Source organism: Pongo pygmaeus, chromosome 7 (assembly GCF_028885625.2).
Source record: "Pongo pygmaeus isolate AG05252 chromosome 7, NHGRI_mPonPyg2-v2.0_pri, whole genome shotgun sequence".
NCBI classification, from domain to species: Eukaryota; Metazoa; Chordata; class Mammalia; order Primates; family Hominidae; genus Pongo; species Pongo pygmaeus.
In genome coordinates, this window is record NC_072380.2 from 29,270,453 (window position 1) to 29,287,518 (window position 17,066).

The window sequence follows — 17,066 nt, forward strand, 5'->3', positions numbered from 1 at the left end:
TAGGGAAGAGATTAACACAAAGCAGCTAGTCAGAAAATCATACAGTGGTAGCACATCATTGCCAAAGTGTGAATTGAGCTTTTCCACGGTCGTCTGCACGCAGGGACTGTGTTGCTGACACTGACCCATGCACACGCTTGAACCTGAACTACACGATAAGCACTGGCACGCAGCCACACAGCAAGCCGGCTGTAGATAAGGGCAGTGCCCGTGTATGCAGATCACCAGGGGATCTTCATTAACTCAAGATTCTGTCTCAACAGGTCTGAGGTGGAGGCCTGAAATCCTACATTTCTATCAATCTCCAGGTGAAAGGGAAGCTGCCTGCATGCAGACCAAACTTTAAATAGTATGAAGTTAGTGAAGTACAGTCTGCAACCATGGGATAAGGCATTTCAATGCAATGCTAATTAGCCCATACAGAGATCAAATTTGCAATCTGCACCTCATCAGCACCATGCTTTACCTACCTGAGCTAATCAGTCCAGATAACCAACTTTCTGTTTTTCTAAAAATCATCTACCCAAGCTTCAGAACCTAAAGCATAAGACAATGATCAAGTGTACTTCTATATCCAAATATAAAAGCCATACCAACTGAAAATGGAGCAGCACCTAACATCAACAGTTTTAAATAATGCAATATAAATGGGCAATTCCCCTTTAAAAAAAAAAAATGCAAAGTGGTTCTTGGCTGTAACACTTATCTTTGAACATAATTCTTTTGTAAGCACCATCTCAATGTTCCCATTTGACACTTTCCCTAGGTGCGTTAGGGGTGGCGAGCCTGAGCTATACATGTAACAGGCCCCTCTGTGCCACCTACCTCTCCTCAGCCCACTGTCTTAAGCGTTGCTGAGCGCTGGGCGAGTGGAAAGAAAACCTGTCCATGCTCCGGCAGTTCTGCTTCTCAGGAGACAGCCTTCTCCGGAGCTGCTCCAATTCGTGCTCATACATAAGCCTCTGGCGCTCCAGTGCGGATCGTTTTTCTTCTTCATGCTGTTGTTCTAGGCTGTTTAATATGGACTGCATCGGATCTAAACACATTTTTAAAAAAGATACATGATCGAGAGTTACAACATAATAAACTTCAAATGTTGTTCTATATGGTAATGTTGTCTGTCATCTTAACTATACCACCTAATACCTTAAAGACAATTTGGCATAAACTTAGCTTTCCTGACTTTCAATCACTCATGTTATTATCTATTCTCAGACATATCCTCAACCATCTTCCCTGCAGAAAAAGCAGGTCTATTATATGTTCTACATATAACCTAAGACATGGTGAATCCTCCAGAAATACAATCATAAGCCAATGACAGGGAAGTTTCTAAAGCAGAGAGATTTGACCGGGCGCAGCGGCTCACACCTGTAATCCCAGCATTTTGGGAGGCCAAGGCGGGCGGATCACCTGAGGTCAGGAGTTTGAGACCAGCCTGGCCAACATGGCGAAACCTTGTCTCTATTGAAAATACAAAAGTGAGCCAGGCATGGTGGCATGCATGCCTGTCATCCCAGCTACTCAGGAGGCTGAGGCAGGAGAATCGAATCACTTGAACCTGGGAGGCAGAGGTTGCAGGGAGCCGAGATCGTGCCACTGCACTCTAGCCTGGGCGACAGAGCAAGACTCTCTCTGAAAAATTAAAATAAACAAGAGAGATTCTATCCATGAGAACAAAATGATCTGACTGCATATTGAGGCAGAACATTTTGATAAATATAAATTAAAGCCAAAGACACAAAATACAGAGAATAGCAACATAAAGATTTTCCTTTTTGTTAACATTTAAAAGGCCCCAATCATAAACATTTTTAAAACTCTACCATCTTTTTTTTTTTTTTTTTTTAAAGAGAGAAGGTCTTGCTATGTTGCCCAGGCTTAAGAGTGGTGGTTATTCACAGGCACAATCTCAGCTCACTGCAGCCTGGAACTCCTGGGCTCAAGCGATCTTCCCACCTCAGTCTCTACCAACTGGAACTGATTCTCAAGTGCACGCCCGACTTGCTCACCATTGCTGCCCAGGGCCTTCATGGTGACCTCCATCTGTGCGTATTCGTAATTAAAGTTAATTTCACTGGACACCTCGCTGGAGGAGTCTCCGTCTACATCCAGCTGCTCAGAACTGTTCTCGTTCTTCATGGAGGGATCCTGGTCCTCATCCTCTCGTTCTGCTTTCTTTTTCTTTTTAGGCAAATTGAGTCTTGGTGGGAAAAAGAGTATTATTTTCTGAAGTTAAGATAGGCACTTATTCATGTCATTCATTAAGTACTGGCATCTGTTAGAAGCCAAGTGGATACCATGTAAGTACAAGGCAATTACTGTACTCAGGAAGTTGATAATCGAGTCGTAGAAATAAGACACTCATGTGCCAGCAAAAACTTACAACAGAAAGTATGACACTAGGCCACACGCCTATGACAAGCTCAGAGTTAAAGGAAAGCTGAGGACGCTTTCAGAGCAAGGTGATAAAGGAAGGTGCGACAGGAGGAAATCATTTGAACTAAGTCTTCATGGATAAGGAGAAAGCAGGATAGAGGGAACAGCGTGGGAAAAGATGTGAAAATGAAAATGTTCATATTCCCTGGAGAAATGAGTAAAACAACGGTATATTCAAAATTTGTATAGCACACTAGAGCTAAAGCTGGAAAGATCAGCTTAATCCAAACGATGAGGGTTTTGAACACAAAGCAAAGCAGTTTACACGTCATTTAATTTAGGAAGGAAAAAATGCTCCATGCTCTTTGTGCCCATCTACCCTTTTCTCAGTAACCAAAATATCACTGGCCCATGGCAAAGGATCTCTGTTAGTTACAGAAAAGTCAGTATGACATCTGGAGCACACTGACCAGTGACAATAACAAGAGACCAGGATGTTAACTTTTTACAATATTCAGCCTGCCTGCCTTGTCAACGCAACATCAATTTTGTTTGGGAAACCTCATGTACAGCCCCAGGTGAGACACACTCTTTCTCAGCCCCCTTTGCAGCTAAGAGGCAAATTCTAGCAAAGGAGACAGAAGGAGAAGATTGCTGGCGACTCTGGGAAGACTTTTCTGTTTTTATGGATGAACAGGACAGTCAGGGCTAGCGCAGCTACGGTTCTCCTTTTTCTTCCTGTACCTGAATGCTGCTTTGACGGCAGTGCAGCATGGCCAACTTCAGGCCATAGAGAGATGCCAAGACAGTGACCAGACTTTGGCCATGACTTTTTTTGAGAGGCTTAGCCAACACTAACAACCATGTTCCTTTAGATTTCTGGTTCTGTCAGGGAAATAAATGATCTGTCTAACCCATTACAGTAAAATTTGCCATGACTTAGAGCTGAAAAGAATTCCTAAAAGAAATACCAACCTTATTCTATAGATAAGGAAACTAAAACCACGACTACGTTTCCATAAAAAAAAAATAAAAAGATAAACACGTCAGAAAAACATTAATAAATTCTTACACCACATGGCAAAAGAATCATCTTCCAGTGGGAAATAAAAGGGAAAAACTATGTAGGTAAACTCAGTATTTTTCCAGAGTATATTGTTTATATGTCCCTAGGGTTTAGACCATACACAGTGAATGAACACACACACACACACACACACACACACACATAATATACATGCAGCAAATATATACACACACACACAGTAACATAATTGTTGTAGAGATAGGTTTACTTTTTAATATGTATTTTCTATTTCAGAGCACAATCTTCAACAATCTCCTTAAGGGACATGAACAACATCATACCTGAAGAAATGGTTGTTTCCCCATAATATCCTGTCCCCATGGTGTAGCTGTATTGGACTGGAGACAGATGACCCATTTACAAATGTTCTGTAAGGAGAAGAGATCAAACGTGAATGATGAGTACAGTATCATGTCTTCTGCTTTAATTTCCCAATAACATAGAGATATAGTTACTAGGGAAAACAATAATTTCCCCAAATACAACCTGTTCTTGGTGAATTTTAATATCTGCATTTACTCCTTTGCTGATTCACCTAAAATGTTTATGGTACAAAGCACAGGCACATCTCATTTTACTGTGCTTTGCTTCATTGTGCTTTGCAGATATCACATTTTTCACAAACTGAAGGTTTGTAGCTATCCTATGTTAAGCAAGGCTACGGGAGATACTTTCCAAACAGCCCGTGCTCACTTCACATCTGTCATGGAGGTCTGTGATCAGGGACCTTTGACCTCACCTCTCTAATTGTTTTTGGAACATCGTGAACTGCACCCATGTAAAATGGTAAATTTAATAAATGTAGTATGGGTTTTTACTCTCTCTCTCTCCTCGGGTCTGTTTAATTTCCCGAGACACAACCATATTGACATTAGGCTTATTAATAACTACAATAACCTCTAACTATTTAAGTGAAAGAGTCACACATCTCTCAAAAGGTGGAAATAATTAAGCTCAGTGAGGAATCACATCGAAAACCAAGACAGGATGAAAAGCCAGGCCTCCTGTACCAACAGTTGGCCAAGCTGTGAGTGCACATGAAAAGCTCTTGAAGGAAATTAAAGGTGCTTCTCCAGTGACTACATGAATTTAGATAAGGCCGAACAGTCTTCCTGCTGATATGGAGAAAGTTCAGTGGTCTGGATAGAAGATCAACCCAGCCACAATATTCCCTCAACCAAACCCTAATCCAGAGCGAGGTCCTAACTCTCTTTAATTCTATGAACTGAGAGAAGTGAGGAAGCAACAGAAGAAAAGTTGGAAGCTAGCAGAGGTCGGTTCATGAGGTTTAAGGAAAGCCACCTCTGTAACATAAAAGTGCAAGGTGAAGCAGCAGCAAGTGCTGATGGAGAAGCTGCAGCAAGATCACTGATGAGATTTTCGATGTAGATGAAACAGACTTCTATTGGAAGAAGATGTCATCTAGAACTTTCTTAGCTAGAGAAGCGAAGTCAATGCCTGCCTTCAAAGCTTCAATGGCAGGCTGATTCTCTTAGGGGCTAATGTAGCTGGTGACTTTAAGTTGACGCCAATGCTTATTGACCATTCTGAAAATCCTAGGGCCCTTAAGAATTATGCTAAATCAGCTCTGTAAATGGAACAAAGCCTGGATGATAGTACGTCTGTTTACATCACAGTTTGCTGAATATTTTAAGCCCACTGTTGAGACCTAATGCTCAGAAGATTCCTTTCAAAATATTACTGCTCATTGATAATGCACCTGATCGCCCAAGAGCTCTGATGGAGATGTACAAGGATATGAATGTTGTTTTCATGCCTGATAACACAACATCCACTCTGCAGCCCATGGATCAAGAATTTTCACTTTCAAGTCTTATTATTTAAAAAATACATTTTATAAGGCTATAGCTGCTATAGACAGTGATTCCTCAAATGGATCTTGGCAAAGTAAGTTAAAAACCTTCTGGAAAGGATTCGCCATTCTAAGATGCCATTAAGAACATTTGTTATTCAGAGGAGGAAGTAAAAATATCAACATTAACAGGAATTTGGAAGGAGTCCAACACTCATGGATGCCTTCGGGGGTTCAAGACTTTAGGGGAGGAAGTAAATGCAGGTGTGGTGGAAATAGCAAGACAGCTAGAATAAGAAGTGGAGCCTGAAGACGTGGCTGAACTGCTGTGACCTCAAGATAAAACATTAGTGGGTAAGTTGATTCTTATGAATAAGCAAAGAAAGTGGTTTCTTGAGATGGAATCTACTCCTGGTGAAGATGCTGCGAACATTGCTGAAATGACAACAGAGGGTTTAGAATATTCCAGAAACTTAGTTGATAAAGCAATGTCAGGGTTGAAGAAGACTGATTCCAATTTTGAAAAGAAGTTCTACCGTGGGTAAAATGCTACCAAACAGCAACGCATGCTACAGAGAAATCGCTCTTGAAAGACAAAGTCAATCAATGTGGCAAACTTCACTGCTGTATTTTAAGAAATTGCCACAGCCATCCCAACCTTCAGCAAAACTACCACCTTGATCAGTGAGCAGCCACCAACATGGAGGCAAGACCTTCCTGCAGCAAAAAGGCTACCCCCTGCTGAAGGCTCCAGCAGTGATTTTTTAGCAACAAAGTTTTTAATTAAAAAAAATTTTTTTGAGACACAGTCTCACTCTCTGTTGCCCAGGCTGGGGTGTAGTGGTGCAATCTCGGTTCACTGAAACCTCTGCCTCCCAGGTTCAGGCGATTCTCCTGCCTCAACCTCTCGAGTAGCTGGGATTACTGGCTAGTAGAGACAGGGTCTTGCCATGTTGGCCAGGCTAGTCATGAACTCCTGACCTCAAGTGATCTGCCCACCTCAGCCTCTCAAAGTGCTGGGATTAGAGATGTGAGCCACCGCACCTAGCCGCAAAGTATTTTTAAATTAAGGAAAGTATATTAAGATACAATGCTATTGCACAATTAGTAGACTATAGTATAAACCTAACTTATATATGCACTGGGAAATCAAAAATTTGTATGACTTGCTTTACTATGATATTTGCTTCATTGTGGAAGTCTGAACCTGCAAAGTCTCCAACGTATGCCTGTATAATAGATTATTATCCCCCATTTTTCAAAGTTCCAAGTGCTATGCAGTTACTTAAGATGCTTATGGTATGAAGTATTAGAGATCAATTCATAACCTCCATTTTTAAAAGTTCTAAATTTGTTCCATAGTATATTAAGGAGTAAACAGGGAACCATTACAGCCAATAATGAAAAGCTGGTAGCAATATACAACAAAAACAAATATGTCCAATCTACGTGAATGAAAATAACCAAACAACCAGACTCTAGAAACATCTCCTGATATCAGTAATGAGAAATGAGACCTATATTAAAGTCTTCTGTAACTTCCCATAGCAAGGAAAATGATCACATCCTATCAATATAAGGAAAATTTGCCAGTTCCACTGTGCTGCTTATCGTGAAGATGGCATTCAACAGAAGTGGTGGGTAGAATACCACTAAGAGAAGAATTTGGAAGGGCGGGAAATAATTAGAGTATGCATAGCATGGTAACACTGATAATCCTGGGACACCAGTGTCGTCATGCCCTTCTCCTGCTGAAGGACTTGTTTATTAAGATACAGGATATCAAGTACAATTTTTTTAACTTTACATTAAAGGCTCTTCCTCCCACAAGGAAGGCCTCTTAACTCCTGCCAAAAAAAAAAAAAAAAAAGAAAAGGCTTATTTTCTGTACACTACACATGATCAACTCTTCCTCCAAATCCGGCTCCTATCAGTCCTACAACCTGGAGAAAGGTTCCCATTCCTCTCATCCTCCTACTCTTACTTTGTCATTCAAGCCCAGCTGGGTTTCTACTTCCTCTGTAAGAGATGCCAATCACCCCAACCTAGAGTATCTTAGTTTCTTTAAACTCTGTAAAGCTATGGAGCATTTACCTGGCGATACAGTATTCGTGATTTATGTGTATGCATACATGCAAAATTTTATTTCCTATCTAGATTTCATTCATGATGCAGGTTTTTACACACTAAGAGTAACTGGATCTTGGCCAGGCACAGTAGTTTATGCCTGTAATCCAGTAATTTGTGAGGTCAAGGAGGGAGGATCATTTGAGCCCAGAAGTTCAAGGCCAATCTGGGCAACATATCAAGACCCTGTAACTACAAAACTAAGTTTTTAAAAGATTAGGTGGGTGTGGTGACACACGCCTGTAGTCCCAGCTACTCAGGAGGACGAGGTGGGAGGATCATTTGAGCTGAGAACTTGGAGGCTGCAGTGAGCTATGACTGCATCACTGCACTCCAGCCTGGGTGACAGAATAAGGCCCTGTCAAGAAGAGGGAAAGAAAGGAGGGAAGGGATCGGGAGAAGGGAAGGGGAGAGGAGGAAGTGGGGCAGAGAAGAGGGTAGAGGGGAAGAGGGGAGGGGAGGCAGGGAGCCGGTGTGAGAAAGAAACTGTTCTAAGATTTTGGCTCTGGGTGGATGACTTCAGAGAGAATTTAACGACGTAGGGGCTCCACATATGCCGGGTACTGTCAGAAAGTGGGAGTAATCCTATGAATGGGTATTTCACAAAATCGTATCCATGGGTTCAGGCTAGAACAGAATAACGCTGTAATTGGTGAAGAAGTAGGAGTCACTCACATTGGTTCAGAGAAGGGTATTCTTTGGGTGGCACGGTGACCATGTTTTTGTCTGTGCTTAAACGAAACGATGACGACGTGGCCTGCTCTGTCTTATTGTATCCTGGTCTTAGAGAACCCTTGCCTGAGGCTGGGGTTCTGTGTGATTATTTATGGCCTCATTAGAGAACAGCACAACACAGCTGTGAGGGCCACACCAGCTTCTGCTCCTGTTTTCTCATTTGATCCTTCCCCACAGCTTGATAGTGTCTCAATACTTGAAGAGTTTATGGATAAAATCAGTGATATTAATGATTTTTTGACATCATAAAATGAAACAAATCAGCATTTGAAAGGTCAACATAATTCCGTTAACCACTGTCTGTAACAGTTATAGACTGTTATACTTCCAACTCCGTAACAGTGGATAACAGCTCTATAGCTGAAGGAAACAGTGACAAACGTGTCATTCATAAAATGTGCAGCCCCTTCATTCCTCGATGGTGTAGTAAGTTCCTGTGTACTAGTCTCATATTATGCGCCAGGAATGGAGAATCAAAAAAAGAAAGGCCCTTGTCCTCAAGCAGCTCACGGTCTAATGGGGTAATAAGGGTTCACAGCCCACAGGCAGACACTAAGAAGCACTTCCACAACAGGGGGATGGTCCCATACCTCCTAAGGGCACTGCATTCAGACCAAACAGGGACCTCCCCGCAGGAGATCATGGCAGCACTTAACCCTGCAGACCCAACAGGAGTTAGCAGGTCAAAGGACTGGCAGGTGCAGAGGAGAAGGAGATAAACTGGGGGGCTATAAAGGATTTTCTATCACAAACAGAGGAAAGCCTTCTAGGGCTGTGGCGAGTGAACCAGGAGGCAGCTCATGGTGCTGGCAGGGGCTCTGATCAAGACTTGATGAGGGCCTAAATATGTAAGGCCATGGCAGTGGGTATAGAGAGGAAGGAATGGGTGTGAGAGGCATTAAAGCTAAATGTAAGGGGCCCACCCAACCAACTGGATTACTTGATGTGGTCAACTTAAAAGCAACAAAGGCCACTGTCGCCACTAGAGTACTTTCTTCCTCTGAAAAACTCTTGTGATATAAACACCAATTCAAGTATGTTACCTGGTGTTCTTCTGAGGAGTCAGCATAACCTGGCCTTCTGACGTGATGTCTATAATGCAGTGTTCAGGAAGAATTCCCATGCCGCACAGTTGGATATCTTGGGAATTTGCTGACCCTATCAATGTATGTTCCTAAGAAAAAATCAAATTCACTGATTAATACTGTATTCTTACATGTACACAATTGAAATCGTTTACACTGAGCCCTCTTATATTGTCCTATTACCTTTGCTAAAATTTTTTTTATTTTTATTTTATTTTTGAGACAGAGTCTCACTCTATCCCCCCAGGCTGGAGGGCAGCAGTGCAATCTTGGCTCACTGCAACCTCCGCCTCCCAGGTTCAATCGATTCTCCTGCCTCAGCCTCCCGAGTAGCTGGGATTACAGGCATGCACCACCATGCCCAGCTCATTTTTTTGTATTTTTAGCACAGACAGGGTTTCACCATGTTGGCCAGGCTGGTCTCAAACTTCTGACCTCAAGTGATCCACCTGCCTCGGCCTCACAGGCGTGAGTCACCATGCCTGGCCTAAAAGATGTTTTAAAAGCAAATGAAGCCAGGTATGGTTGAAACAAAAACAGGAAGGGAGCGAGATTTGGCCTGTGAAAAGTAGATGGCTGACCCTGACCTAAACTAACTCATCTACTCCTATGGCTTTAAACGCCATCTACAAATAAACTACATCTCTATCCCCACCCTGGAGCTACATACTTTAGTTCCATTTTTTTCCCCACCTCCACAACCACTATTGCAGTCTTAGTCACTTATTTTTTATTCATTTATTTTTTTTGAGACAGGGTCTTGTTCTGTCACCCAGGCTGGAGTGCAGAGACACTATCCATGCTCACTAAACCTTACCCTCTTGGGCTCAAGCAATCTTCCTGTCTCGGCCTCTGAGTAGCTGAGATCACAGGCAGGCACCACCACCTTGACCAACTAATTTTTTTAAATTTTTTGTAGAGACAGGGTCTCACTATGTTGCTCAGGTTGATCTCAAACGCCTGAGCTCAAGCAATCCTTCCACCTCAGCCTCCCGAAGTACTGGGATTACATATGTGAGCCACTGTGCCCAGCCTCAGCCACTATTATTTTCTGCCTACTCAGCCTACTTGACACAACTTGGATGTCTGAAGATACATCAAAGGGAACAAGGGCCAAAGCTAAACTCTTGCTCCCATCTCCCCTAACCCAACAGAAGTCTATTTCTTTCTCCAATAATAATGGATGGCACTACCACCACCAGTCAGTCAACTGAAAAGCTTAGATACAATTCTTGAGTACTCTTTCTTTCTCTTACAAGCCCATACCCACCCCATGTCAATCAGGGAAAACCTTGCAGATTTTTCCTCCAAGGTCTATCAAGAATAAGCTTGTTTTCCCCATCTCCACTACCATATCCTAGATTCAGCCTCCAGGATCTCTTGCCTGTGGATACAGGAGCTTCCTACTGTGTCTCCATTGCATGCCACTCCGTTCCACTCCTGCCACAACAGCTGGTCACACCATCCCCTATTTAAAACCTTCTAAGAGTGGGCATGGTAGCTTACACCTGTAATCCCAGCAATTTGAGAAGCCAAGGCAGGAGAATCGCTTGAACCCAGGAGATCAAGACCAGCCCGGGCAACACAGTGAGACCTTGTCTCTACTAAAAAAAAAAAAAAAAAAAAAAAAAAAATTGTGGCCAGGTGTGGTGGCTCATACCTGTGATCCCAGCACTTTGGGAGGCTGGGGTGGGTGGATCACTCGAAGTCAGGAGTTCAAGACCAGCCTGGCCAACATGGTGAAACCCCGTCTCTACTAATACAAAAAAAATTAGCCAGGTGTGGTGGCACATGCCTGTAATCATAGCTACTCAGGAGGCTGAGGCAGGAGAGTGGCTTGAACCTGGGAGGTGGAGGTTGCAGTGAGCTGAGATCGTGCCACTGCATTCCAGCCTGGGCGAAAGAGCAAGACTCTGTCTCAAAAAATAAATAAATAAATAAATATAAAAATGAGGCAGGAAGATCACTTGAGCCCAGGAGATTGAGGCTGCAATAAGCCATAATCGTACCACTGCACTCTCACCTGGGTGACAGAACGAGACCCTACCTCAAAAAAAAAAAAAAAAAAAGTAAGAATAACACCTTCTAGTGGCTTCTCTTTGAACTTCCAATAAAGCCCAAATTCTTACCCAGGCTTACAAAGCATTCTACAACCTGTCCCTGCCTGTCTCTGACCCCCACGCTCACCATCTTCCCCTCACAGAGCATGTGCCAGCTACATCGACCTCCCATCTGTTCTTTGAGCACACTGAGCCTATTTCCATCCTACTGCCTTTTACTAGCTGTTTCCTCTGTCTGAAATGTTGTTCCCCTGATCCTGACATGGGTCATTTCTTATCATTTCTATCTCAGCTTTTAAAGTCACATCCTCAGAGAGGTGTTTCCTGAGCTCACAATTGGAAAAAGCCACTGTCACCCTGCCCTATTTTAACTCCTTCCATGACACTGACTGACTGTGGGTTTATTGTCCATCTTGTATTCCAAGCACTTAACAAAGATCTGGCATATGTAGGCATTAACAAAATATAAAAATAAATGCACAATCATTTCCCTTTGTGTGCCCAGGTAATCAAAATAAGATAAAGTTAAGCAGGGATAGCATCTCAGTCTCTTTATTGATAGATGGGTATAATGATTCTGAAGTATGCCACTATAAAGAATTCCAGGATAAATAAAGGGGTTGTTATATTCTATATTCTAGAAGACTAAGAGAACTATACAGCTGGAACTAGAAAGAACTTTGGAGATGTTTTAATCCAACGCCTTCACTTACACATGGAGTGGCTGAAGTCATCCAGAGACGTGAAGTCATCTGCCCAGCATCTAAATTGACTTTTGAATTGACTTTTGAATTGAAGGCAAAGTAATAAAAAATGCTCAGCCTCCAAATTCCGCCATAAAACTGTTCTTTGACTGAGATCATCCTTTTGAATGTGCTTTGTCTTGAAGATATGCTTGCTGTGGGGTTAGCTTGGGCAATCAAGAAATCAACACTGCCTCAGACTTGGCCAAACAGGGCTGGCCACACAGCCTGAAACAGAACCCAAACACCTCCACACAAGATGACCAGAAACATTTGATGACTCTCCAAACATCTTTAAACAGCTTCTTTGTTTAAGTTTTTAGTCAAGGAGCAGATATGAATCAGAGTTTTTTCTTGATGTGTGTGTTTGTGTGTACCAATTTGAACTACAGTACAATGGAAAGAAAAAGAATGTCTGGTTCTGAGAAAAGGACAAAATATTTAGGTCCTATTCTAACATCGCATCTCTTCCCACGTAGTCAGCTCGTTAGCTTTACTTCCCTGGTCACATTCATATGAATATCCCCAGCTGACATCCTAACTCAGAATGCTACCAGCACTGTTCAGAAGCAAAGTAAGTAATGTGATAATACTTTTTTGTTTTGAAAACAGAATCTTGCTCTGTTGCCCAGGCTGGGGTGCAGTGGCATGATCTCAGCTCACTGCAACCTCCACCTCTTAGATTCAAGCAATTGGCCTGCCTCAACCTCTCAAGTAGCTGGGACTATAGGCATGTACCACCACCCCTGGCTAATTTTTATATTTTTAGTAGAGACGGAGTTTCATCATGTTGGCCAGGCTGGTCTTGAACTCCTGACCTCAAGTGATCTGCCCACCTCAGCCTCCCAAAGTGCTGGGATTACAGGTGTGAGCCACCACATCCAGCCAATAATATATCATTTTTTAATAGGCAAGGATAATATGTGTATAAGAAACCATACAGGTATCAAACAAAAAAGTGGAATGTGGGATCTTTTCTGTTTGTATAGTGCTTCTGTTTATGAAGTGCTTCTGTATCTCCAACCCTCACAGGAACCTGGCAAAGTAGCCAGAGACACTTCCCTCCATTTACAAAGGAATTAGACTAGAGGGGGCAAAGGGCTTGGCGGTAGACTAGAGACAGGTCACTCCCTCCTACTCCAGCTTTGCTGCCACTGAACCACAACACCTGAGACATGCACACATGAAGGTATGCATCAAAGACACAGCCTAACTCACAGCATGACAACACATCATATAAGATACTTATTAACAACGGGGCTTCTCAAAATGACAGAGTCACTGCCCCAGGATCTCTCCAGGCTTTTCTGAAATGAAACCACACAATTCTCTTAGAGCTGTTTCCCACATAGTCAGCTTGTTAGCTTTACTTTCCTGGTCACGTTCATTAAACCCACACATGTGAGGGGAAAGAAACTGTGTGCCAACAGTTACCAACTCTGTGTTAGAGTCGTGTAGTCCATCATATATGATAAGTAATTTGTGCTCTGGGCTTGACACAGCCCATTCTGGGCACTCCTCGAATCTGTGTGGTGTCTCAGGGTTCAGGCTTATTCTGAAGTTGTCTCTTACCTTACTAATATATCCCATGATTTATAGATTTCAGTGGATACCAATATTTGTCTTCTTTTCTGTTCTGTGCTCTGACTCACTCAGTCTCCAAGTAACCCATACTCTTTTTTTTTTTCAGTAGATTGATAACCCAAATTTTTAATTTTTCCTAAGAGTTACTGGAAACATAAATTTCATACCAACTGGTCCTAAGAACTTTATTTATACTTTTTTTCTTGTGAGCTAACACACTGCTCACAAAAGAATGTGCTTCACATAAACCATAAAAGCTTTCGTATACTTACTAAATGAATCATTTAGTTTTCAAAGTCATCCATTTTTAAAGTTATCTACTTAATTCCCTGATACAAATCACATTAAATAATGGTAGGTAAGCTATTTAACTTGTTGGAAATAATATCAGAGTATCATTTTTTTCTATTGTCAGGCTGAATGGCATCAAAGACTAAAAAAGAAAACTGAGCCCAGAAACCCAAGATGGTTCTGTAACTTTTTCTGAGTAAGCATGCTTCCCCAAATTTACTAAAGTACTGTGAAATATTGTCCTATTTTGTAACAAGAATCTAGTAGCAAAGCACATTACTTCACCTTTAAATAGTACACCAGAAGCTCATTCAGAGCTGGGTCAGCATTCAGATTCACAAGGAAGCATTTATCATCCCCAACTTTGATTCCGGAAGACTGAAGAGATATTCCAAGACTCTCAAGCTGTTTCTGTCGTTCCTGTAAATGTTATCAGAGAAGTATTAATTTCACAGCTATTGAGGCAGTGAGATATCCAAGCGTTTACATTACAATGTTACAATTATTCAATAGTGTTGTAATTCAAATACATTCTCTTAGGCTATGGCATTATAGATTTATTGCATTTTTCTCTTTCCAAACTATATAATTTTTTTGTTAATTCTAATTTTATTTTGAAAAATAAAGTCTATTACATACAGTAACTAATTGTACTAGTGAATTCTCAGTTTTCATTCTTGAAAATATCTGATGTCTTGAATTCATCTCATTTAACTCTGTATATATAAGCAAAGGTGTGTGCACTTTCCTCAACCGGGATCCTTCTTAAATGCAAAGGAGGATCAATACACTCTCCTGCTTGACATCTTCAGCGACCTCCCAATCAGGATAAAGGCCAAACTCCCTAAGTAAAGATCACAAGGCCCTTCAATCTGGCCTGCTTCCCCTCTGGCTTCATGTCTTCTCACTCCTGTCAAACCCAGCACTGCATGAAACAAGTTCCAGGTCCTTGAAAGTCCTAAGAATGTTCTCTGGGCTGGGTGTGGTGGCTCATGCCTGTAATCCCAGCACTGTGGGAGGCCAAGGCAGGCAGATCACTTGAGGTCAGGAGTTCAAGACCAGCCTGGTGAAACCCCATCTCTACTAAAAATATAAAAATTAGACAGGTGTGGCAGCAGGCGCCTGTAATCCCAGCTATTCAGGAAGGTGAGACAGGAGAATCACTTGAACCCGGGAGGTGGAGGTTGTAGTGAGCCGAGATCATGCCATTGCACTCTAGCCTGGGCGACAGAGAGAGACTCCATCTCAAAACCCAAAACAAAAACAAAAACAAAAAAACATTCTCTGTGTTCTCGTTAGCTGAAAAGATTTTATACCTCTTTCTTCTATCTGGAGCAGACGTGTTCTACTTTGTAACTGTTTACCAGGCCATTTCTCTCACATGGGACTGTGTGCTGTGCGGGCACGGATCCTATCTTATATACTGTTGTGTTCCCAACACTTAGCACAGCAAAGGACACATGGCGAGCACTCAAAACATCAGTGTGGTGAATTTATCCAAAAACAAACAAACTTGCATATGCACTCAAGTGTTATTTTCATAGCACGGGCCTTTCCTTGTTTGTGCCTGCCTCTGAACCCATAGACTATATGAACATCTGTACATCATAAGGGTATGGGTGTGGATCTCACAACCAGATGCTCTGTAGTTAGGGTAGAGTCGGGGCTGGAGAGGGTATCTTCGACTATGGGTAAATAGCAAGTAGCAATGAGTCAATCACCCAAGACCTCTGATTCTGGGGAAAGGCAAGACAAACTAAGTCATTTAACTAGAGCCACACAGTTAAGTTTGCAGCATAATTAAAATAAAGCTTCACAATTTTGCTATTTCTAGGCATGCCATCGTAATTTATACAATCACTGCAACTCAGCCAATATATCCTGCCTAGAAGTATACTACCACAAAATTGAAATGTGTATTTTGGTCCTGGGTCTTCAAATCAAGTCTTTAAATCCAGTTCTAACAAAAAGAACTACAGGCTTCTTTCAGAAGTTTTGAGTCATTTAACACTAATCATCAGAGTTTTCTGCACTCAATTCCAAGAAGTGATTCTCCTTGAAAAAGACTCATGTCCGTAAGATGAAGTAACTAACTATATCTTTCTCTTAAGTTATCCTAGTTATTACTGTTTTACGCTACTTCCCTGTGCATATTTCTGTCATTTGAGATTCTATAATGGTGAAAACGCTACAAAATTTTTGTCTAAGCCAAAAGAGGCATAATGGTGGAAAACTGTCAATTCATTATTGCATTTGCCACCAAAAACTAAAGTTTTAAATCATCTAAAAAAATTACAAATGTCTGTAACATCTAGGAATCAGCTCATAACAAAGTACTATATGATAAAATACAGTTTACTGATATCATCAAATATTGCTTCTGATATCAGGGGTTGGTTAGCTTTTCCTATAAAATGTCAGATAGTAAATATTTAGTCTTTGTGGGCCATGGGGTCTCTGTCTTATTCATTCCTGCTGCCGAAGCCATACATAATACATAAACAAATGAGCACAGCTGTACGACAAAAAAATTTACAAAAGCAAGTGGCAGACCAGGTTTAAATCACATGCATTGTCTGTCAACCCCTGACCTATCTCAAGGTTTTGATTTCACTTAAGTGTGTATCTTTTAATGGGAACATAAAAGATAAAAATAAGGGACAATGTGGTATAGCAGATATGGCACTGGAATTAGAAAATACTCATCTTGAGTTCTTTTTATGCAAAAATATTACTGAGCATACAACACTAAAAATACAGTCTTTTTTCTTAAGAACTTACAAACTCAATAGGGACTAAACCTATACATAACAATTAAACAATGGTGAAGTATTGGATGATGTAAGGGTCAAAGGGTGCAGAGGCTGCAGGGAATTCTGTGGCAGGGCCATCCGAGGGCTAGCACCCCACAGGAAGATGTTACAGAGCCCGGAGGACCCATGGAGAACCCAGCTAACTTGCAATTGCCCCCAGAATGATGTGAGAAGTCCTTCGAAAAAGAAATTCATTGAATTCAGTTTGCCCGGAAATTGCCAAATTTATCTGACCATGGACCATGTCAACTGACATGTCTCAAGTCATCTTCCAGAAGACTTATTCACACTTTGTGGCTCTACTGTCAGAAATAGATTTTGGAAGATATCAGTTTGGATTAGGAAGAGG

General features: G+C 41.6%; 1 protein-coding gene across 4 annotated transcripts in view; it reads right to left on the bottom strand.

The window, feature by feature from the left end:
• The window catches only part of KIF13B (kinesin family member 13B), a 200,931-nt gene that overhangs the window by 84,601 nt on the left and 99,264 nt on the right, over nt 1–17,066 (bottom strand). For all 4 annotated transcript variants that reach the window (XM_054499490.2, XM_054499489.2, XM_054499488.2 and 1 more), the window contains exons 13-17: nt 14,190–14,324; nt 9,185–9,315; nt 3,748–3,834; nt 2,013–2,203; nt 826–1,036 (exon numbers count right to left, since the gene is read on the bottom strand). In XM_054499490.2, coding sequence (XP_054355465.2) covers nt 826–1,036; nt 2,013–2,203; nt 3,748–3,834; nt 9,185–9,315; nt 14,190–14,324 — 755 coding nt within the window. The remainder of the gene's footprint in view (nt 1–825; nt 1,037–2,012; nt 2,204–3,747; nt 3,835–9,184; nt 9,316–14,189; nt 14,325–17,066) is intronic.